This window comes from Nomia melanderi, chromosome 2 (genome assembly GCF_051020985.1).
Source record: "Nomia melanderi isolate GNS246 chromosome 2, iyNomMela1, whole genome shotgun sequence".
NCBI lineage: Eukaryota > Metazoa > Arthropoda > Insecta > Hymenoptera > Halictidae > Nomia > Nomia melanderi.
The window spans coordinates 22,481,850-22,503,571 of NC_135000.1; the positions used below are offsets into that span (position 1 = coordinate 22,481,850).

Genomic DNA, 21,722 nt, shown 5'->3' on the forward strand with positions numbered 1-21,722 from the left:
TCTTTTGCGAATGATTTAGCGGCAGACTTTATAGCGGCTGCTTAACGATCAGCTGGGAATGAAACGGAGGGACTCGGATGATCGATTTTAATTCACGGTTCGCGTTGACGCCGCGATTGTATCGGAGCAAATATTCTAGTTGCAAAAGCGGTGGTCGATTAAAACACTCTTTGGCTGTATCGTAATAGCACCGTCGATTTGATTCGAATTCGATTAAGACGTCGTTTTTGCGCGTCCAATAATTTAGCGTTATGATTAATGATGCCGGTATCGATAACGTAACTGACGGGATCGAATTATATTTCATGGAACTTCGTTATTTCATCGATGTAAGCTAAGCGGATTGATTAATGAGACGTGAATTAATATCGTTCTCAATCTATCGACAAGTTCTGCTTTGATATTGAATTAAGTTACTTGCGACAGACAGCGAACTCTGGTGATCGCAATCGTTAACAACGGTTTCGTTTCACGATTTCGTTAGTATCGACCATGGATAACACGATACCACGGTCGCGCCTTTATAATTCGATTCTTAGCTAAATGTCTCGATAAAGGAATTAATTTACATATTTAATTATTACTTGTTAGACATATATAAAATACCTTTGTAAAACCAAGAGAAAGATTTTGCTTTTTTACAGAGTATAGAATTACGTCCCTACCGTTGAAGTGGCGTCACTTTATTTTCTCATAGACACAGTATCTACTTTTTTCCTTGCCGAACGTCATCCATGCGAATATTGGATAATTGCGAAGCAACCAAATCATTGCTAGTAAGAAATAATTAAATCCCACTCTCACCACTGTGCCGATATATGGCACGTCTGCAACACGAAAGGAATTTTATAAGGATTTAAACTACGTATGTCGTTTTGACATTGAAATACAAGCGTGACTAGTGTTTGCGAGTAACAAAATTGGCGGGTTGCGAATTTCCTTTTAATGAAAGGCCATAAATAAATTATGTAGAAGACATCACTTACTGCAAAGGTACAAGAAGCACTCGCGCTGATAGTAATTGAAAGTGGCATACCATCCGATCGGCTTCGGGTCTAAAAACAGAAAACATCCTAATCGTATTGGCAGAAAGAAGAATGTTCAACCGCGAAAGTGAAACTCACATTTCAACCCACTCATCTCATACATCAACCTATAAAACGCATCTTTGTTCAAGTTGACGTCGATGTAAAAGAAACCATCGACCGCGTTGCTAGCCAACTTTATAAATCCTTCTGAAGGATTATTCAAATTCTCTATAAGTATGTTCTCTATTATTCCTTTACATAATTCTCTGGTCTCCGCCGGTGTTTTACGAGCGATGTTGAATCTAAAAATACGAAGAAGATTTTTCACTGTTACGATGGTCCAAAGTCAGTTATTCTATTCAAAAATCTACACCGCGCCACGTTATGTATAATTTTGGTTTTAAAAAGGTCAATTATATCGATAAATAGTATTTCTTCACTTTGATGTAATTACCGGTCGGATATACCCAAAAGATGTCCCGTGACTCGCCAGAAATGGTTGAACGCTATCATATCTTCCTTGGAAGCGTGCGCCAGTCCGACGCGGTCGGGGCACGTCAGTATGTATCCCATGAAACCGAACTGCGTGATAGCCATGTCCTTTTGGTATATCGCATTCAACCCTTGTTTGACGCGTCTTCTACTAGTTGTCACGTGTCTCCATCGGATCATGTTCATCGCTTTGTACCAACTTGAACGCAGTAACAGTTCCGGTAACTATTATAATGAGAGAAACCACGAGGAAAATGTAAGAGCACGCCCAAGAAACTTACGACGAATTTGGGTCTAGTATGTCGCATCTGAAAAATTCGTATATAAGCAGGAGCGTTTCTGCGTACCGCTTGAAGGATAGACACACCGTGTCGCTCCTCTTCGTGTACTCGAGCACCTGTGAGATCAAAGATTTAGACGTTTCTTAAAAATGGTGGGAACAGACCTCGATCTATTTGGTTTAGTTACCTCTATTATATCAGGGACGGATAATATAACCATTAAACCAGACGTTTGTGCAACTGCAAATGCCAGCATGTTATTGAAGTAAAATTGCTGTGCTCTGAAATTGTAAATTTCTTACGTTATATTGTGCATTCGTTTCTAATTAAGAGGTTGGCGGAGAACAGAAAAGGGGCGAGTTTACATAACTGTAATTTGTAACACTTCGAAATAACACATGTCATTAAGCTGTTAGATAACATCGCGAAGATAAATTCGTTGTTAAATTTAACTTTGTTAAAACGTTTCGACGGATTGATAAGATTATCTAAAGTGTTTATACGCTTATAGTCACGGACTCATTAATTACGTACACTTTTACTAATTTTGTTTTGTCGACGTAGGTTTGATTTACTCACTTTTTATACAGTTTCTCGTCGAACCACTCAGGTAAATCCTTCGGAGTGATCTCAATAAATTCAGTTTCCGTGGGGGATTTATCCTCCGAAATCAGTTTGAGATGTTCTTCCACCGTGGGTGGTTGAACTGTCAGAAAATAGAAAGTAAAAGTATTGTCGAACAATTTTCATTATTCGATTCGGATTGCACAGGAAAATAAAAAAGGAGTTTCTTACCATCGTCAATGTGTTTTGCAGCTTTCATTCTTTACTTCGAAACGACTACTGAAATGAGTACGGAGAACGTTTATTTAACATAACTGCCGGGTATTTCATGAATGATTGAAATGTGTAGAACGCCGAATCTAAACAACGTTATCGGGTTTTAGCTAAAACTTGCAATTAGCACGATCAAAATGACTTTCATACTGTATAGATAGGAATTGTAAAAATAGAATTTCGTTTAAGTCACACAACATCATTCCAGGAATGACGGCTGTTTCAATTAGTACATCAACAACATGTCTCTCTATGAACACACAAGTTCATTGCTATTACAGTCTATTAAACAAGTAAAGTAATAAGCTAAGAATTCTATTCCCTTGATCTTCTAATTTTTCAAATAAACTTGTGAATTTTATGAAAGAACTATACTCTATGAACATTTCACTGCTCACTGTCATTGTTTTCCATGGTTATTCATTATTTCGTATTTATTTCCCTACTTACACGTGGTAAGAGAAGACAATCACTGTGATTTAGTGAATAACGCAATACGCATTATATTACAAAACTAATCCTTCCACAAGGTTGGGACGCTTCACAAAATGATCGTGGAGGTAACCGGGAACGCAGCGAGGAGAATGCGGTTAGTAGATGCGGCCGTCCACCGCTGCGCGCTCGTCGGGACTGACTCGTGTATGATCAATTATCATTAATCCCACTCACTTGCAGAATTTGCTGTCTCCGGCCAACTGCGTTCACGTAACCACACTTCGAGACTGGATTGGTCCGATGCCATCCGAAACTATGACGAAAACTCTTTCCGATAACGGTACAGTCGTACCTGTGAAACTTTCTCTTGCTCGTCGGTAATCTTATCAAAAATTGGTATTCGAATAAATTTCTTTTGTTGGTATTTCGTCAAGTAAGATTACACAATTTTTAGCTCTACGCGCAAATGACAATTACACAACGGGTAGCTTAAACTTCTAAGGAGTATTGCGTTGTACGATTGAACTGAAAACAATTCCAATAGATACTTATTTTTCATTGTTTATTGATATTATTAACTTCCCTGGGCCTTCGTGCTTATCTAGTTTACAAGCTATCAATTTTTGTGTGTCACAAACATAAGGAAGTTCGAATTGTAATATTCATGATAAAACGTAAATACTCATGATAAGCATGTAATAGAAGGTCATCCGAACAGGTACACGGATCCAAAGTCCTGACGATTTAATTGCTTTAAACGTTCCAGTTGACATTTGCAGAGGACGCAGTGTGCCTGCCGAAGATAGATGAAGAGAATGGAACTTTTGTCAGTGCGTGACCTTTTGTTGTTGTTAACTGCGGTTTTCTTTTATATTTTTTGATGCGACGTCAATGCGACATCGCAGTGATATAATTCAAGGTCATATAATTGCAACGCCCACAAAAGGTCATTCCTTTGGATCTGGCCTTACTATGAACAGTATTCTACGTACTACAGTAGATGTTGATTGTTATCTTTTATTAATAACGCGATGGGTTGAAGATTAAATTAAGAGATTTCTACATAATTAACATTCTACATCAGTTTTCTGAAATGCTTAATATCTTTGTCATCGTACTTGATAACACTACTTATTCCTCACACTCCACATTAACGAATTTTATTACTATTAGGCTATAGATTAATGTTTCCTATTTCATTAAAATTGAACTTTCGATTGAACTTTGAATTAAATTGAACTCAATGCAATTTATCATAAGCATCAATGTATAAATGATTGAAATCAGGATAGGGATCTTTCAGTGCCGTGTTCGGAAACCGTGAAGAACTTCTCGCCACTTTTTCCCGTGGTTTTACGTTTATCGTTGATGGTGCGCAGAATATGGCGAATCGAGGTCGCTCTTGCTGCACATCTCAGTTCCAAATAAAACACAACTGCGGCTGCTAAAGATCCGAAAAGGAGAAAAAAGAATCCGGCTGCCAGGGGAGTCAGTCCAAGAACTTGCACAGTTCCGTCGTATCTATCGTGTTCAACGAGAACTTCGCGAAGATTACGACTATCGTGTTTGTGGGAGACGTGATTCAAGTGCCTGTCTACGATACCATTTTCCCTTAACGACAATAGTACCTGAAACGAGTACAAAAATATACAGTTTGTCCTGCAAACGGAGCATCCTGCGAGATTTCTGAATTAAACATAGTACGAGAGTATTCTATAAAACCAATTCCACGCCTGTTGTTTAATCGAACACTCTTATGAGTCAATTATTATAAAAACGCGGAATAATAATAGCAGAAGTATTATATAATGTTTATACATTCTACCTTATCTGTAGCTGCCAGAAGCCACGGTTGCACAGCAAAAGCTGTATGAAAATATCCAATGAAGTTCTTCATGACTCTGTAATTCTGTCATCGAACAAAATTAGCAGTTGACGGTGCATAGTTTTATTTCGGTTTTCTTTCACGTTCACATTCTACGTTAGAAAACTTTATGATAATTAATCGCGTACCTTCAATGAGTCATCGGGAACGTACTCTTCCGGGTAGAAATATCTACCGATCATTTTCCCGAGAACACCGAAGTTACCTCTCATCGTAAGCTTTCTCCATTCCGCAAAACTTTCCACGTGACGATACCTGCTCGGAAGTTGCAACGAGAAAGGGTCCTGCAAGAATCGCGCATAATTCCTGACGAGATCGCGATTTAAAAGCTTTCAAATCTGATTCATGTTCTAACGTCGTTGCATCATTATTTTCATTGTTTTGATCAAATTACGAAGTTGAAAGTATCCGTCACATTAAACTTAAAATACAAACTAAATTCCGCTTGCTTTCTCTTCATAAGTTAATGCTCCAGCAATAAAACGATAAATTTTTAATTGGACTAAATGGAATTCAAGTCTGAAGGGGTTGATCGAACATAGTTGAACGCACCGTGGGGTCGACATAGTCGTTGAACGGCGGTGCCTGACCCATATTTCCCCATGACAGATTCATCCTGACGAATTGTTCAACGGTATCGATTCTGGAAACGCATCAACGACCATCGAACTTCGCTTTACATCGTTCGCAAAATAACACGAGTTTGACAAGCTTTTCCTGGCTATTACCTGCTCTCGTATTCCAAAGTTGCCAGTCTGGCTGCTAGGCTGCTGCAATAAGCGGTAATTATTAACCATCCCGTGGTCTGCCAGAGAAGTATCTCGAGTTTGTTGTGCGCGAGAGTTTTCGGCACGAAACTGCTCAGGAAACAACCGATCAGGTCGGTTAGGGTAATTATGTAATTTCGGTGACCTGATCAATAACGGATAAAACACAATTAACATAATCGTCATACGGATGTAGTGCTCATATACTGTCCCTTCTATGAAAAGATATAGTGTCACAACTCGAGTGACTTTTTGATCTAACAACCTGATAAACATAATAATTTCGATTGTACACGATACAATCGTTTCACGATAAACACGATTGATCTGTTGTTGTCATTTGAACACGCGATTGAAACGTATTAATCCCTACAATGTTTTATTCCCCCTGCTTTCGTCATTTTAACGATTCAGGTTTCTTCTATAATTACTTTAATTTTTTCGTCCCTCTTTACTTTCCAGTTGTTTTATTCGTTTCGCTGAGGTTCGTAACATAATGTCAAGATTAATTGCATGAATCGGAATTAGAGAATACTATTTTTGTCGTCCGCAACGTCAGCAGTTTTTAATACACTCCGGCAAAACGAGAAAAACACCTAAAACATTAACATTTCACATTTTCATACGCACCAGCTCAACGTAGTTTCGCAGAGTTTACCGCCTCGTTTAATTCGTTTTAGAGGTTGAAATTATTATTTGATGCATCGCGATGGCCACTTTACTATGCGTTAATCAGATACAGGAGACATAAAATTTTCTATACTTAGCGGGGCAGAAATTACACAGCCCGACGTGCATGTGATGCGCTCGTAGAATCGATATCGCGAACTTACGTTTCGGAAATTTCGGATCGATCCAGGCGCGAACACACGTGTACAGGCTGAAGAGGATTAACGTGAACGCGAGCAAGTACCACACCTCTGCCGAGAAGGGTTTGACGATCGCCCAGAAGCTTGTGGCTCGGCGTGGACGGGGAACTAAAATGTGTACGAACATTTGGTACCAAGGTACCGAGAAGTTGGTAAATCTGAACTGAGTGTGCGTCATCCATATGCTACCGAACGCCATGTCCGCCTAAATGCAAAAAACACAAGACTAACGAAACGAATAATCTTCTCGAAACGATAGACAGAGTAGACCTAGGGGAGTCTAATCAAAATATCGCAAATTATATTTCTCACTTTTCGTTTCTTATCGTCGAAAGAAAGATTTTTAAATTCCTTTTCATCTTTTATCGTTAGCATTCAAGTATTTTTAATTCTTTACCGTCAAATAGAAAATGATTCAATTCGCCTCGGTCTACCATACTATCCAAAACAAATATCGATTAATCGAAATTAATTAAATCGGTGGTCTCACTTTGTTCGTAGACAACATTCCTATCATACCACCTTCCCAGAAGGTGTCGTTGATCTTGTGTCCGTATCTATGAAGAGAGTAAAGTTAATGTAATCGTACCGAATGTGATTCCTATTGATACTTGCGTGTAGTTTCCTTCAGGTTTCATTACGGTCCAAGTGAAATTCAATTTCTCCGCGATGTTTAGGAACAGTAGCATTTCTACGCCGTCCCAGTCTGATGGAAAAACATGTATCTTAACAATTAATCAATTCAAAACAGCGACAGCAAATAATATTTACTGTCATCGACAACGTAGACGTCCGCTTCCTGGTTGTTTACAGACGTTTTGATCGTATGATTCCAGAAAGTCATCGGCGGCCGATGTATACTGCAGATTCGGAGCATTCTGCCCCGAAAGTCGATTTTATCGTAATTGTGTATCATTTCTTCGTATCTGTTTGTTCACGAAAATTACGTTCAATTTGGAACGCGATGCATCATCTTCAATGCAGGTGCGCACGTACCTGTCCAATTTCCTGAACTCGCGAGGATTTAGATAATTTTCTGACAGCTTCCACATCCCGGACATCGAGACCACGTTCACGTTCGCGATTCCGTACAAGGAGCGGTTAAGCACACCGGAATCGTCGGAAGTCTGGTTGTTCACGATGACGAGGATCTCCTTCGTTTTCCATATTAACGGTGATATTCTGCATCGAGAGGAAAAATGATCAGTTAAATTTCACCCGAAGGTTCTATTTCAGCCGTTGTTATACTTTTCAATCAGCCCGAGGATTTCCGCGTCGCTCGATCCCAGCAAGAGGTATCCGTCGCATTCGTAGGTGCTTCGTTTCAAGAGGTACTCGTACGGATAGACACTTCTGAATTGGCTGAACAGTATCTCCGTGTCTCCGATCGGCGCTGAATAAAATTTCAGAATCAATACGGAATGGAACCTTCTTAACCCTTCCACCAACCGATAAGAATGATTAATCCTTCTAGGAAAATATTGCATATCCATAACTGCATTTCATTGGTGCAGAAAGTATAATTTGAGACGTACATCGCGTTTCTTTTAATATATCTATCGCTTCTCATTTATAGAAAAGATTAATGCATATGAAACTTTCGGCAGTTATCAAGACATAGGTATAAAAGGTAGAAAACAGTTTTCTCATTTGATCTCTTTTACCCAGGAGTAATATTATAATAAGTGTATTCTCTGTTAAGTATCCGAATGCATCCTGTAGTCTTTATACTGTGCAATCAACGAACATTCTGTTTTATTTCACCAACCGTTGAAAAAGATATTGCAGCATAGAGAGAAAGGGAACGACAGTTTAACAATAATCCCGAGATCCTTGTCGGAGATCCAAGATTGATTTTCAGGCAGGAGTATGTCGGTTCTTTTACCGAGCACCGGAAGAAGAAGTATCTCAACGACATGTAGCGCGAGGATGCTCTTCATGGTGAACCATAATCCTCGGAAACAGGCGTCACTTTCTGTGTATCGTTTAATGACGTTATGTTTCGAGCAAACACCGATCCCTCCGCGGACCCGAGGGAGAACCCTTTGTTTATCCTTCCGATTGTCGATCCGTCGATCTCGACCGTGAGACTTCTCGTTTTCACGGAGCTCTGTGTGTCAAGAGCACGCAAACTGGGAATAATATTTCCCGACCTGCGTGTATGATTCCATGCAGGCGATTAACGCGAATATCGAGCGCATGCAGTCCTGCTGGACTCGTGCAGAGTATCGTCCATACGAGCGCAATTTTACAGTTCCGACTGCATGCGGACATGGACTGCTCAAGGTACAATTTGATGACAGATACGGATTATGATAAAGAAGGCGGTGTAAATGGAATTATAGCCGCCTAATCTAATCTACTCCGTAACACGCCCTGTATTTTTTGCGTTCTTCATTTGAAAAGAAGGTATATTTTTTAATAATATCTTTGTTATCTGAACAAACATTGCACCCTCCTGTTGTGCATATTACGAGAATCTGAATTAATCTCCTAATCGCTGGATGGTAAGATTTTTAAAAATTTGAATTGTTAATCATGTTTGTTCTTTTTATTTTCACCTTTTACCATCTTTGCGTAGAGTACATTTACAATTTACATTATTCCGTATGTTTCACTCTTAATTACATTTTTTTCTATTATCTCTATTTCTGCACATCTTATCTCTATTAACGCTTGTGTGGCTGTTGCCAGTCATTATTGGAATGACAAACGCTTCGTCTATCGCGGGAATAATGCTGCCATAATGAACAAAGCAAACACTGTCTTCTTTCCTTGTTCTACCAGTTGTAGGTGACTTAGTGATGCTCGTTTAAATTTTACGGAAATCTGCTCAGTTTAATCCCACTGCACAATCCCTACTCTTCGCCTACTACTCACTGTTTCAAGGTGAGTGTAACGTCAATCTAGTAAGCACGGACAGAAACGTAATACAGTGAACGGGAGGGAAACACATACTTTAATAAGATACCGCGAACATAAACAACAATCGTACAGTGCTGGAAATTTCAGTTTCAGTAATTTCAAACTTACCATTTCAAATGTAGTACCGATGGGTTGTTGACATTTCGCTGATTAAAATGAAGCCAAACACGCCACTTAATGTCATTAATAACATTAAGTCGGTAAAACGAGGCCGATTTACGTCGTAGTTGGACTTATTTTAATCAGAAAAATTTTAACAATCCATTGGTACTAGATTCGAAAAGATAAGGTTAAAATTCAAATTTTCTTCATTGATTGTTTGTGTTTGACGCGTGCGGCATCGCTTTGAACCCACGTCTCGACCCTCGATGCTCGTTGAACTATGTCTGTCCCGTTTCCGCTCACTCTATCGATTCTCTACCTTTGTCAGGCTGTGCTCGAGTCACTTTCTGGCAGCAAATAACTTCCTCCTGTTTTTCTGATCGGTTAAATTCCACAACTACGACCCAAAATTGTGGAATTTAAAGAGCATTACGTATGTATTTACGAGTAGGTCAGTGCATAAGAAACAGATACCTTGACCATTCGAATTACCGAAGGCCGCTCAAATGAATGTAGTAGCTATCAACCCATTTACATCATAACTTGAAATATGTTACTAACTTCATACAGTTCAGATGTGTCACTGATAGTCAGCCCGTATCACCACACGAAATTGTGTGTAATAATTGGAACAAAAGGCAGTAATATATATTTGTGCATTTAACAAAAGTAACACTTGTTGAGGACACAATGAACAGATCAGAAGATGCTCGCAGATTGATAATGAAAAGCGAACCGCATTGTACGCGTAATATTCTGCGTCCAGTGATAAATAAAAGTCGCGGCTCGCGAGACAGACCGCGCTTGGTGATAAGTGGCGATTGTCAAATGGATTAGTCAATAAAAAAACTCATCTATTAATTATTCCATATATCTACGCAGTTGACGTCATTTCGTGCTTCAGAGAACACTACATTGCATAATACCGATAAAAGCTACACGAGAAGCGGTGACTGCAGAAAATCAGCTGAACTTATCTGTACGATATCGTTCATCATTGTAACACTTGCGGTAAATATTATTCACGTCCCGATGATCTCAAATAGTTCCTCTCCGTGCCTCGCGTAATCAGCATTACGGCTCCAAAGAACTTTCATTCGTCAATTGAGCACACAAAAATAATTCCTTTAGTCTAAAACCAGCCCTACTTATCAATACACATTCAAATTAAATACCGTCTTAATTAGTAATTCACTCGAGCGACGCGAGTATTCGAACGCCGTAGTACGAAGCAAACTGTCTGGACAAGTCAATATATTTCGGAGCATTTTCTTTCTAGAATGAGTCTGTTAACCTCACGTATGGCGTTCGCGATTCATTCCACCGCAGGTAAGTTCACTTTGCAGAGAAAATATTTTACTCGGGATACTGATTAATTTAAGACCTTTCAGGCATCGGTAATTTCTGACATTTATTGTTCAGAACAAACAAGCATGACTGAAAGAATAACCACTCTTCAACGTTACTTCTTAAACGATCTGAAAAAGAGACATTTTTTAATTGATGTAATTACCGAAATGATAATGTTATATATTCTAAGTGTTAATGGGAATTAATGTGTTTTATGAAATTTTTCTTTACAATTCAGGAACAAGATGCTTCTCGGAAGTCGGGTTCATCGGTTTGGGCAACATGGGCAGCCACATGGCGAAGAACCTGTTGAAGAAGGTAATCACTAGTACGAAATTCCTTGGAAGTTGAACTTCATTTGCCAATGTCCACGTTATAGGGTCACAGATTGACCGTTTTCGACGTTAACAAAACGGCCGTGTCGAATCTGACGAAGGCAGGTGCAAACGGCGCTTCGAACCCTGCTGAGGTAGCGAAAGACGCTCAGGCGGTTGTCTCTATGTTACCGTCCAATCAGCACGTTCTGGACGTCTACGACGGGGAAAACGGAATATTAAGGTAAATGCAATACTGTGTTTCTGTCACTGACAACTTTGAACCGTGTTATTATTTTCGGTCGTCCCGGATGAAGACCTCGAGCTTGTTCTGAAGTTCTTCATCCTTTCAGTTCAGCGAGACCGAGTACTCTTCTCATTGATAGTAGCACGATAGACCCTTTTGTGTCCCAAACGTTAGCGAAAAAGGCTGAAAAGTGCGGAATTAGATTTACCGATGGACCAGTCTCTGGAGGTACAGTATCATAATTGATCTTCATTCGAATATTGATTCTGAAGTGTGTTGCTTTGAAAGAGACTTAAAAACGGAAGAAAATATTATTGGTGATTCGGTACAGTTTGTATTAGAGATTCTCAGAGAAGGAACAAAGATTTAAGATATTCAATTTTGTTGTGCAGGCATAAACGCAGCCAAGAATGGCACGCTGACGTTCATGGTAGGAGGTTCCGAAGAAAATTTTGAGCTGGTTAAACCTCTCTTAGAGGGTATGGGTACCAAGATCGTTCATTGCGGGGACGTCGGAATGGGACAAGCTGCAAAACTGTGCAACAACATGCTTCTGGGTATTAGCATGATCGGCACTGCAGAAGCTTTTAACCTTGGCCAAAAGTAACACGCAAAAGAATTAACAAACAGTACACGTATATCTACTTGTTTCATTAAGCTGATTGTCTTACAGGCTGGGGCTTGACGCGAAGGTGCTGGCTGAGATTGTGAACTCGAGCTCCGGTAGATGTTGGTCGTCGGAATTATATAATCCTGTTCCTGGAGTCCTCGAGAACGTCCCTAGTTCTAAGAATTACGAGGTAGAACGACCACTTATTTTTTCATGCTTTTAAATGTTTGAATTTCGAAGTTTCCACCTGAAACTTCGTTGGACAGACTTTCGGTTGAAGTAGCGTATCTAAAATGAAGGGTACAATTACAGGGTGGTTTTAGTACAAGTTTAATGACGAAGGATCTAGGACTGGCGCAGTCTGCTGCAACTAAAGTAGAAGCAACCATTCCTCTGGGCTCTCTAGCAAATCAGATCATGAAGGCGATCATGGCACAAGGATTTTCGGATAAAGATTTCAGCTACGTGTATCAATTCTTAAAGAGACAAAAGTGATATTTTGTAACAGATTTTTCGTACTCATGTTTTAAACCTTTTACGTTGATCTCTGTCTTATGTTGTTTGGTATTCGTTCCTATTTATCTTTAGTACAAAAAAATTAGTTTTACGTAAAGCGCTCAAACTTTCCGTACCGCTAAATGTGTTAATGAAAAATATGGGTGTATAGAGGGCACTAGGAGACAGATAGTTTCTGAAACATCGGTAACGATGGAAAAAATATAAAATTGCAAAAAACTGTTGAATATTACTTGTAATGCTAAATAACACGTCAAAGGTTTATCAAATATGAAAAAGTGGCTACAAAGTATATCATTAAGTTTTATATTGGAACATTAGGATCCTACCTTATCGGTAGAGTTTCATGTCGCGTATATTTCGTTTCCTAAGGCTTCGTTTATTCAAAACGTACAAAACTAATACGTCTATTATTCATTAATCTAACCGAAATTCCAGTACCGGTAAAATGAAATTATTCAAAAATCCCTGCACTTCGCGTTATTACATTGATTAGAGTGGTATCCGAAACTCTTCAGCAGTTCAAACATTTGCCACAGAAAGTACACTCTCTACATGTTTCGCCATGCAACGTAACCATCCGATATACACTTGTTACGACGATCGTCCAAGCAATTCGATCATTTCAAATGCAAACTATCTATTCCATAGTAGTTGTTCGAACATATCAAGGATTCTCCAGCAGCCCTGTATTACCGACACAGCTGCGCATGGATGGTCAAATTTAGAAATAATAAATGTACATTACAAATGTCTGGAAAGCGATAAGAATGGGAGCCATATTACACGCTCGATTATAAAATCCGCGCGAGAAGCGTCTCAGTTAATTTTCGCGTGCAAAAACACGCGAGAGTTGCGATTGAAAATAATCGGGCGCTCGTTTGACTAGCACGGTACCCCACCATTACTGTCACTCAAGGAGTTTTTGTGGCTAGACGAGGACGAGAGGGCAGTGCAGTTTGGTGCGGCTCTGTAGCACCCGTGCAGTTCGAGCGTTTCTGTTGGCGTGGATTTTTCTTGATCGGTCGTGGTTGTTCCGCCAGATCCGAGAGCCGTGGACCGATCGCAGTCGCGCAATCATCGCCGATTTTCCGAGGATCGCCCCCAGACGTGTTTTGGGCCGCGCTGATGTGTCCTTAGTGTTGCACGTGTTTCTTTACGTACGCGCAGTGTTTCTGTGAGGGACAAGGGGCCGAGATACACACGTACGCGGAACTGCGCCGTAAAGGAGGGACAGAGAGAGGTACGAACGAAGAAGAGGAGGACGAAGAAGTAGAAGATGAGCAAGACGTGCGCCCGCTGCGAGAAAACGGTCTACCCGATCGAGGAGCTGAAATGCCTCGACAAGGTACGTTTCCACGTTCCACGAGTTTTCAAAGTTACTCCCACGGATCCTGCGCGGTGCGATCTCGGACGATCCTATGTCCCGTTCGGGACGAGTATTCGGGACGTATTTGAAAATTCGATTCGAAGTTTGACTACGTTCGATACGATCTCTGCGTCTCGAGGTTAACTTCATCTTGACGGTGTGCGCTCTTTATCCCGCGGCGTCGTGGGATTTTTAATTACAGTTCCGTGTAATCCAACGTTCGCGTGACTGACAAGGAAAGTCATGTACAAGAAGACATTTAATTCGGAATTTTCATTTTAAGAAGTTGGTGTATTCGTGAGATATAATGACGTATGCAAAGGGTAACGCTACTTTTTGTGAAGAGTTACTTTAAGGGATGAGACCAACCCTTTCACGTCTTTCAAATTTTGTAATTATAGAGAACGGAATAAAATATCTAATGAGGTTTAAAGAACGTTTATAAAAAGGATGATTCATGTGAATATCCACAACCTAATAATCAATTATCCCACGGTAAATTAATTAAAACTCTAAATAATGAAAATCTGGTATGCCGAACAATCGTCTTCCTACTTGTCAATGAAAACACACCCTGAAGTCTCATTGACTCCTGCTTCCCACGTAGCTTAGCGATTCTCACCTGGTACAATAATTATTTTGCCCATTGTTATGCGAGATCCGTTACCGGCGAACCTTGTGCTTCGAAAATTAAATCGTAATCTTTGATGGTTAGATAAGATTTGTCTATTATCACGGCTCGTTGACGAAATCAGCTTGCCCGGAGCAACAGCTTGTCGATCGACCGTGGTTGCGTCGGTCCAACGAGGTCCTTTCTCCTATTCCGTTTGCACCGTGGGCTTCGGGAACGTCCTTTTTCTCCGAGGATCCTTTGAGACCGATCCCGCTGCGCGAGCGGATCGCGTGGAACGGCTCGCCGGACTTTTTGCAGCAGATCGTAGGATGTACCGTTCCCGTTCAGTTCCGCTTGCTGAAGCGTCTTATTCCATTCGACCAGATGTAATTGTCTGCCGCCTTGCTCGACCTCCGAAAATTCTCATTCTTCTCCCATTTAACTCTTTGCCGTATGACGACATGCGGATAATTTATAATTCGCTTGAATAAATATTAACCCTTTGCACTCGGCAGTTTATCACTAGAAATATTTAACATTGTTTGACAAGACAAAGACGATATTCTTTGTAACTAACTCGAAGGGAAATTACAAGCATACCGAAGAACGAAGATATTTTATTCCAATATTTCACATATCGAGGCATTATACAAAGTTAAACATTAAATATTAGATTTTATAGTTTCACTGCGTCAGATCAAGCGGTGACTAAGAGTGCAAAGGGTTAATATTATTCGTTACACGTAAATCGATGTGAAAGTCTTCCTTGCTCGACCTCCGAAAATTTTTCATTCAATGGGTCAAAATGACCCATCCGTGAATTGTTCTTTTACAATTATTGAAAAGATAGCAGATGCTTCTTTGCGAAATTACTGAATTGACTTAGTAACACGGAAATTGAATCATAAGTCAATTGAAATCTTAATAGTTGTAGTCTTAGAGTCCCTACAGAAAAATTTGAAAACTTCAATGTAAATGCTCGGTAGTTCTAGTGTTAATTAAACCCTTTGCCGTATTACGATATGGGGATAATTTCTAATTCACTTGAATAAAAGTTAATATTATTCGTTACACGTAAATCGATGTGGAAGAATATTTTACTGTCTCTTCACAAGTTTCACCTCATATAAATGTTCTTTTAGAGATGACCAGTTATTAAATTTTCAAATTGATTCTAAAATACTTTCACGGAAGATTTTAGTACGGTTCAGAAATGACCTGGCTCCATCCGCAGGTCCATCTTCCGGGACTAAAACGCTTCGAAGTATAGACGAGGTTCGTTGTGTGGACCTCTCTTCCCCGAATACTCTATTATTCGAGTGTTCTATCGCTCGAACAGAATATATTCTTTATTTCACCGAAGTACTCAATGAACGTTATTTCATTGGTAATGTGCTACGTAGTATAATATAAAGTATAATTCAAACAACATTTTTAGTATATGATAAGGTTCGTAAACTAGAAACTATGTAATTCATATAATTTTTTAAGCTGTAACCCGTCGAATGTCTTTTCATTCGATTTTAAACTTTTTCAGTAGAATCTATACTTTCTTAATCCCTTTTCATTTAGTCACGTTCTTATTTTTTCAAGGATAATTTTGAATCTGAGAAAAATGCTGTAAAAGTAATAAAAAAAAAGATTAATATTGAAACTCTGATTTCTATTTGGTAAATAATATTTCTATTGGTAAACCGAGGACCGTTGTAGTGTTAGGAAAATGTTAATTCTCCATGCAGCAGCTAAAAGGGTTGAAGGGCCGCTGTCGATGTCTTTCTAGTAACAACCCAATCGTTGAAGTCTTTGTGAAAATGCCGCTGTCCGGTTGCAGGGCTAGTAGCCGCATCAATGGTAACGAACTCGACACGTGCAGTTCCCTACAGTGACGTACGCGAAACGCTTCCGTCGAAACGAACCCGTTAACAACGTCGTATCGCCGCAGAGCTGTCGGATGCGACTTTAAAAACGCGTCATCCTTATATTTGGAAGCGGAATATCTGCTAGGAAGTCAAATATTTGCGCTACTCGTTGTACGACATGATAACGCGATTATCGCAGTTTGTTACCAATTTCTGTTCTTCTTGCAGAACTCATTCATTTGCATGATTTATCTTTACACGTGTAAGGAATACGAGTGTAAGATACATAGCTGAAACTTTTAGATTATAGATGAAATTTGAAAAAGTTGATGTTAACTTTAATTAATAACCTAAATCATCGACTGCACGTATTTCTCCACAGTCGTCGAGTCAGGAGAAAATCGAGTCGAAAGGAGCGAGGTACTGTCTTATTTCTGACCTAATAAACTCGTTAATCGTCGAAAAGAATGTCTTTTTAATTGCTCTTCGCCATCCTCGATTTCCATAATTGTTGTCCTTATTTTTATTCCAAAGTCACTGAATTCGAACGTCCCGAACGCAGAGTTCGTCCGGCGAGCGTCCATTTAATTCGCGCTTGGAGAATAATTTAAAAACCGTAAAATTCTAACGAGCCTCGAACCGCGTGGGCGGCACTGCGCGCCGGAAAACAGGCTTTGAGACCAGCCGGCAGAAGAAGGCCCCCGACCTCTCCTAAATTTGGATGTATCGAGATACGCGATCGCCACGTTGGTTTTCTAAATTCTCCCGGCGCGGTTCTTTGTAGTCCCGTCCTCGACTCGTATATTTTTGGAGTGTTCTATGCCTCTCGTAATCTTCGGTAGGCCCTATCAAGCTATTGACGCAAGTAACCATCGCCATTTTGTACATTCCCGATACCCTATCGAGGCGAGCGCGTTTTCTTCGCTCCGAAGATTCAATTCAGAAGATACCGAGACGCGTCCTTCGGTTTCGCTCTATTAACGTTCAAACGAAGATCGAAAATAACTCGATCCCCGAGTTTTTCCGTTCGATTCGCGGCGACCGAACACGAAACACACTCGTGAGTGCGGGCAACCGACGAATAATTGCTTCTCTGAAAGATAAAGCTCTGTTACCACGGATTTTTCCTGTCCCCGCCTCATATCTCGGCTTCTCGTTATCCGCTGCCAGTGCTCGTACCCGCTTGTGAATGGCGTACAGAACCTCCTTTCTGTCTCCCATCCCGCCTCCCGCGCCCGCTCCTTTTCTTTTTCCCTCTTTCGTTCGCGGCGTGCCGTCCGCCATTTCCGTCTCTCCGCGGAGAACCGCGCGCCGCGAACAGAAAAAGAGGAGGAACGCGCCGGGAGCTGGTTCGGAGCGGGACGGCGCGCAGTCAGCCGGGCGAACAGACGAATTAAAGCGCACGGAGGACAATTAAAAGCGAAGCTCTCGGTCACGACAAAATTTCTAATTGCACGGCCGCGCGAGAGTTTCAACGGAAAGTGTACCGTGCCGCCATTACGGCGGAATTTTACACCCAATACACTATATCAATCCGCTTAACACTTTACCCACCGGGATTCGAATAATCCGGTTTTCGACGTCGGCGCTTATCTACCGGGATCTAGAACATCGAATTTCCAACGCCAACGCTCGTCGATCGGAATTTTTCGAAACTAGTGTTTATTGAATTAACCCGTTGCATTGATTCGCCGAGTCTCGCTATAACTTCGAACCAGACATGAATTACACGAAGGAACTACAATTGTAGGCCGGGTTTTGCCCGGCTAAATGGTAACGCAAGGGGTTAACAATATATCAATTATGTTATTAATATTATTATGAATCAAACTGATACGTGGGCCGGTATTAGCGACGTTTATTCATTTTAATAAATGGATAAGTAAAGTGTTAAAATTACTTCCTTGTCCATTAGTTTTTACGAACGAGGATAGAGGAAGATCGAACTAAAATCGAACTGGGATTCATCATGTAAATGTACACATTACAAACGATTGAATAATATTTGGTCGAACCGAGAGTGGATCGAGAATTGATTGATAATGTTTATTGAGTCTTGGTTTTCCTCTTACATTTGAATTTCGCGCCACGCCGCGTGGAGGGGCCGGATTTTCGGCGATGGCGGGACGCGTGAGAAATGGCTCCTCCCCGTAGCATCTTCTGGCGTGCAGGATGTTGCTGGTGTATCGATTATAATTGTATCGCTGTTCTTATTACAGAGTAAGATTGCTTCCATTAATTTGAAAGATGTTAAACAGAATCATTCGAACCATGGATTTTATCAAAGTTAATTAAAAATGTTTCGGTATCTTAAACGTAGCGAAAGTATACAAAATGGATCTGTTAATTACCTGGTTCTTAAACAGGTTTATAATTTTGTATCTCGAAGTGAAGATCTCGCGTAGTTTGTACTTTTGAGTTTCTCCCGTGGCGATGGAAGTAGTTTGCGTGATAATGTACAGTAAATCTGGGAGGGTTAAATATACATATGTTATCTCGACGAATGGTTTAGTCAGATAATGGAGATGAAAGGAATTTCGCGTGATTCAATAAAGATTCTTTGCTTCACAATATTTTACATAATCACACCGTTACATAGTCGCGTAAATTCCGCGGTTAATTATAAACTATGTATCTGCAAACAGTGTACGGTGACGTAGAGTTTGAATATCTAAGAATCGGAAGACTTATTTCGTTGGTCGAAGAATTGATTAAGATAAACGCGAAGGGAATTTCATTAATGCATGGGAATGTATTTGTTTAAGTGTGTTTTTCGCATTTCTACGTCCCAACGATGTGTAAAGCATGACACACAAGAATAGATCGGAGAAGAAAGTGTATACGTGTAATGCCTACTAGATAAAATAAAAGTCGTTATAACGAGGTTCTTAGTATGTTTTCTTTATAGTTTTAGTTCTTTACGATGCAGGATGCAGATCACTTTTTATTCAGCGTCGCGCAGTTCTTGCTTCCACGAAGACTTTTACCGAACGCCGAAGCGGTTCATTACGCGTTCCATTTTTCACCGTTCGATCTCACTATAATCGAATATAACGCTGGACACGAATAGCGTCTTGTTTCGACTTACCCCGACCCGCATATGCGCCAGACGCATCCTGGTGTAGCGGCAATTAATCCACGTCCCATTAATGAAGAGGAACCGCCCGTCGCTTTTTTCCACTGCCCACGATATTGTTGCTGACCCTTTTTGTGCGCGCAGCTATTGAATTAAGGCGTGACCGTGAAAAAAATAATTTATTTCGACGCGTCTTTCGTGCCCCCGCAAGTAAATAACCTCCGTTTCAAATACGAATTTCAATCTTATCGTTGAAATTTGAATTGGATATTGTACGTGAAAATTTCAACTTGAATTCTAGCACGCAAGTTTCAGATTGAATTTATCGCTAACGCCTCATTGCACACTTGAATTAACCGTTCAATTAGAAACTCCTGCAAGTAGTCTCCAGAGTACCAACTCGAATTTTAGTGCATCCATTGAAATTCAGATATACAAATTTAAGTATGAATTCGACCGTTGCAATTTGAATTTGAATCCGATCGTTAGGATTTAAATGTAAATTCGACCGTCATGCTTCGATTGAATTCAAACTTCTTTTGCTTCGAGTGCCGTACAAAAGTATACTCACGGAAGCTAAGTAGATATTCATAGGTAGAAAATAAAGTCCAAGAGGATTGGAAACGTGTCCTTCCGTTCGAAAGTGAACTTTTCCTTCGGGCGTACCGGTGCGCGCGGCGCACGGTTCCCAGGAATAACAGAGTTCGGTGAAATTGTAATCGAATTCCAGTCTGAGGCTGCCCGTTGCGTGGGTCTGGCGTACGATTGCAACAGGTGGGAGTCATTCGCAACCTGTTGCGCCTACGTCGTATCAAAAATACGTCGATCCGGGCAGGCAGCCGCGAACGTTTTCGCTCTCCCGTGGCGTTAAAACACAATCCGTTTCCGGTTCGCTCTCGATCGCAAACATTTCTATTAACGCGCCACGCTTCTTCTTTCGTTTTATCGCCGCTCCATCTGACATCCTTATCGAGGCGAACAATCTCGCGTTAAGTCGTCCAGCTATTAATTAATCAAGCAAGAACTGTCAATTAGGGAAGGGGGATACATTAATTCCCGCGAGACCCGTTTGACCACCTTGCGCGATTTAAAGTAATTAAATCCCGCCGGGCAGGATCCCGTGCAATTTGAATTTCGCGTAACCGCGCGTGTTTCGCTGAAACTTCGACCATTGAGGAGTCACGTTACCGCTTTCTTTTTGCTCCCGCGTTACAGAAATCGGAACGAAAATGAAATTCAAACCGTGACGCGTTCACCCTTATGCTTATGTTTCATAATTGTCGTGGAAATTGATCGCCCTTCTTTTTAGTTCTCTCTCTCTCTCTCTCGTCTTCTTCGTGCGCGCCGGGGAATTATCCTGAATACGAAAACGAATAGTCGTGAAATTTGCGGGTTTCGTACGCATTATTGAAAGATTATACGATCGGGTTACGAACCGTCCGAGGCGACCGGGAATTTGTTGAGAATATAAGCCTTTTACTTTCTCGGATCCCTGAATCGCGGTTTCAGCCGTTAGAAATTTCTGTTATGCCAGCGATGCGACACGGCATCCGGTTGTTTCCCACCGTCTATTGCGAAAGCGCGAATAATTATTCTGCGTACGCGAGTAACATCTACTAGACACCTCTTACCAGGAAAAAAATGGTCTCTTCGTTGTGTTACAAACTGCGTATACCGGTATACGCAAACCGAATAAGGAAAACCGAAACGAACCGCCGCCGGGAGCCTACTTCGCGGAACATCCTGCGTAAACTGTGTCGCTTTTGAATATTTCATTAACGACGATTAACGCTTTACAATTCCGTAGAAATTTAATAATCCCAGTTTGAATTTCAATCACATTCGTCAACAATACAAAGTAGTTCAAAACATATATTCGATCTTTACAAAATTTTCAGTCTCTTGCCACTTCCGCCTCAGTTTCGTATTCGCTTTCAATGTTACACCCGGATCACGCCGATTCTAGGTTCACTTCAATATTCATGAGTTCTCATGCAACTAACAGCATACTTTCGAACAGTATATTACGGAAGCAAAAGAATAACGTGACTTAATTAATATAAAATATCGTTCAATTTCTATTCTCGCCGCTGTACATACGCTGTTGCCGGCGGGTCTCGCGGGAACAATCGGTCGCGTAATTGCTT

The 21,722-nt window shown here is 40.6% G+C and overlaps 4 protein-coding genes across 8 annotated transcripts in view; 2 read left to right on the forward strand and 2 right to left on the reverse strand.

Annotated features, from left to right (window-relative positions):
* Positions 1-552: 552 nt before the first annotated feature.
* On the reverse strand, positions 553-3,287 carry LOC116426939 (uncharacterized). 3 transcript variants are annotated; one of them, XM_031976650.2, is made up of 9 exons: positions 3,089-3,287; positions 2,597-2,641; positions 2,381-2,507; positions 1,989-2,082; positions 1,802-1,917; positions 1,483-1,719; positions 1,125-1,330; positions 987-1,055; positions 553-827 (listed from the first exon to the last, which is right to left on the reverse strand). In XM_031976650.2, exons 2-9 carry the CDS (start codon positions 2,622-2,624, stop codon positions 679-681), a joined length of 1,026 nt encoding a protein of 341 aa, XP_031832510.1. In that variant the 5' UTR covers positions 2,625-2,641; positions 3,089-3,287; the 3' UTR covers positions 553-678. The 3 variants fall into 3 exon arrangements, with proteins under 3 accessions (XP_031832510.1, XP_031832511.1, XP_031832509.1); XM_031976651.2 differs by having other exon boundaries at positions 2,597-2,724; XM_031976649.2 differs by having other exon boundaries at positions 2,597-2,644; positions 3,089-3,286.
* Positions 3,288-3,694: 407 nt separating this feature from the next.
* Positions 3,695-8,819, reverse strand: LOC116426913 (uncharacterized). Its single transcript, XM_076374202.1, has 12 exons — positions 8,363-8,819; positions 7,843-7,987; positions 7,591-7,776; positions 7,366-7,520; positions 7,210-7,300; positions 7,085-7,151; positions 6,559-6,799; positions 5,687-5,870; positions 5,511-5,601; positions 5,087-5,242; positions 4,899-4,982; positions 3,695-4,701 (listed from the first exon to the last, which is right to left on the reverse strand). The coding sequence occupies exons 1-12, from the start codon at positions 8,532-8,534 to the stop codon at positions 4,357-4,359; spliced, it is 1,917 nt and encodes a 638-aa protein (XP_076230317.1). The 5' UTR covers positions 8,535-8,819; the 3' UTR covers positions 3,695-4,356.
* Positions 8,820-10,642: 1,823 nt separating this feature from the next.
* On the forward strand, positions 10,643-13,445 carry LOC116426941 (3-hydroxyisobutyrate dehydrogenase, mitochondrial). Of its 2 annotated transcripts, XM_031976660.2 has the most exons (8): positions 10,643-10,950; positions 11,013-11,126; positions 11,210-11,289; positions 11,351-11,529; positions 11,639-11,760; positions 11,925-12,135; positions 12,206-12,332; positions 12,455-13,445. In XM_031976660.2, exons 3-8 carry the CDS (start codon positions 11,254-11,256, stop codon positions 12,635-12,637), a joined length of 858 nt encoding a protein of 285 aa, XP_031832520.1. In that variant the 5' UTR covers positions 10,643-10,950; positions 11,013-11,126; positions 11,210-11,253; the 3' UTR covers positions 12,638-13,445. The 2 variants fall into 2 exon arrangements, with proteins under 2 accessions (XP_031832520.1, XP_031832519.2); XM_031976659.2 differs by lacking the exon at positions 11,013-11,126 and having other exon boundaries at positions 10,908-10,950.
* A 139-nt stretch (positions 13,446-13,584) lies between these two features.
* LOC116426940 (LIM and SH3 domain protein F42H10.3) overlaps positions 13,585-21,722 on the forward strand; it is a 42,599-nt gene continuing 34,461 nt past the window's right edge. Inside the window, exon 1 of one of the 2 annotated variants that reach the window (XM_031976653.2) lies at positions 13,585-14,006. In XM_031976653.2, the coding sequence (XP_031832513.1) occupies positions 13,938-14,006 (69 nt within the window). In that variant the 5' untranslated portion in view covers positions 13,585-13,937. The remainder of the gene's footprint in view (positions 14,007-21,722) is intronic. The other variant, XM_031976654.2, reaches the window with a different exon arrangement.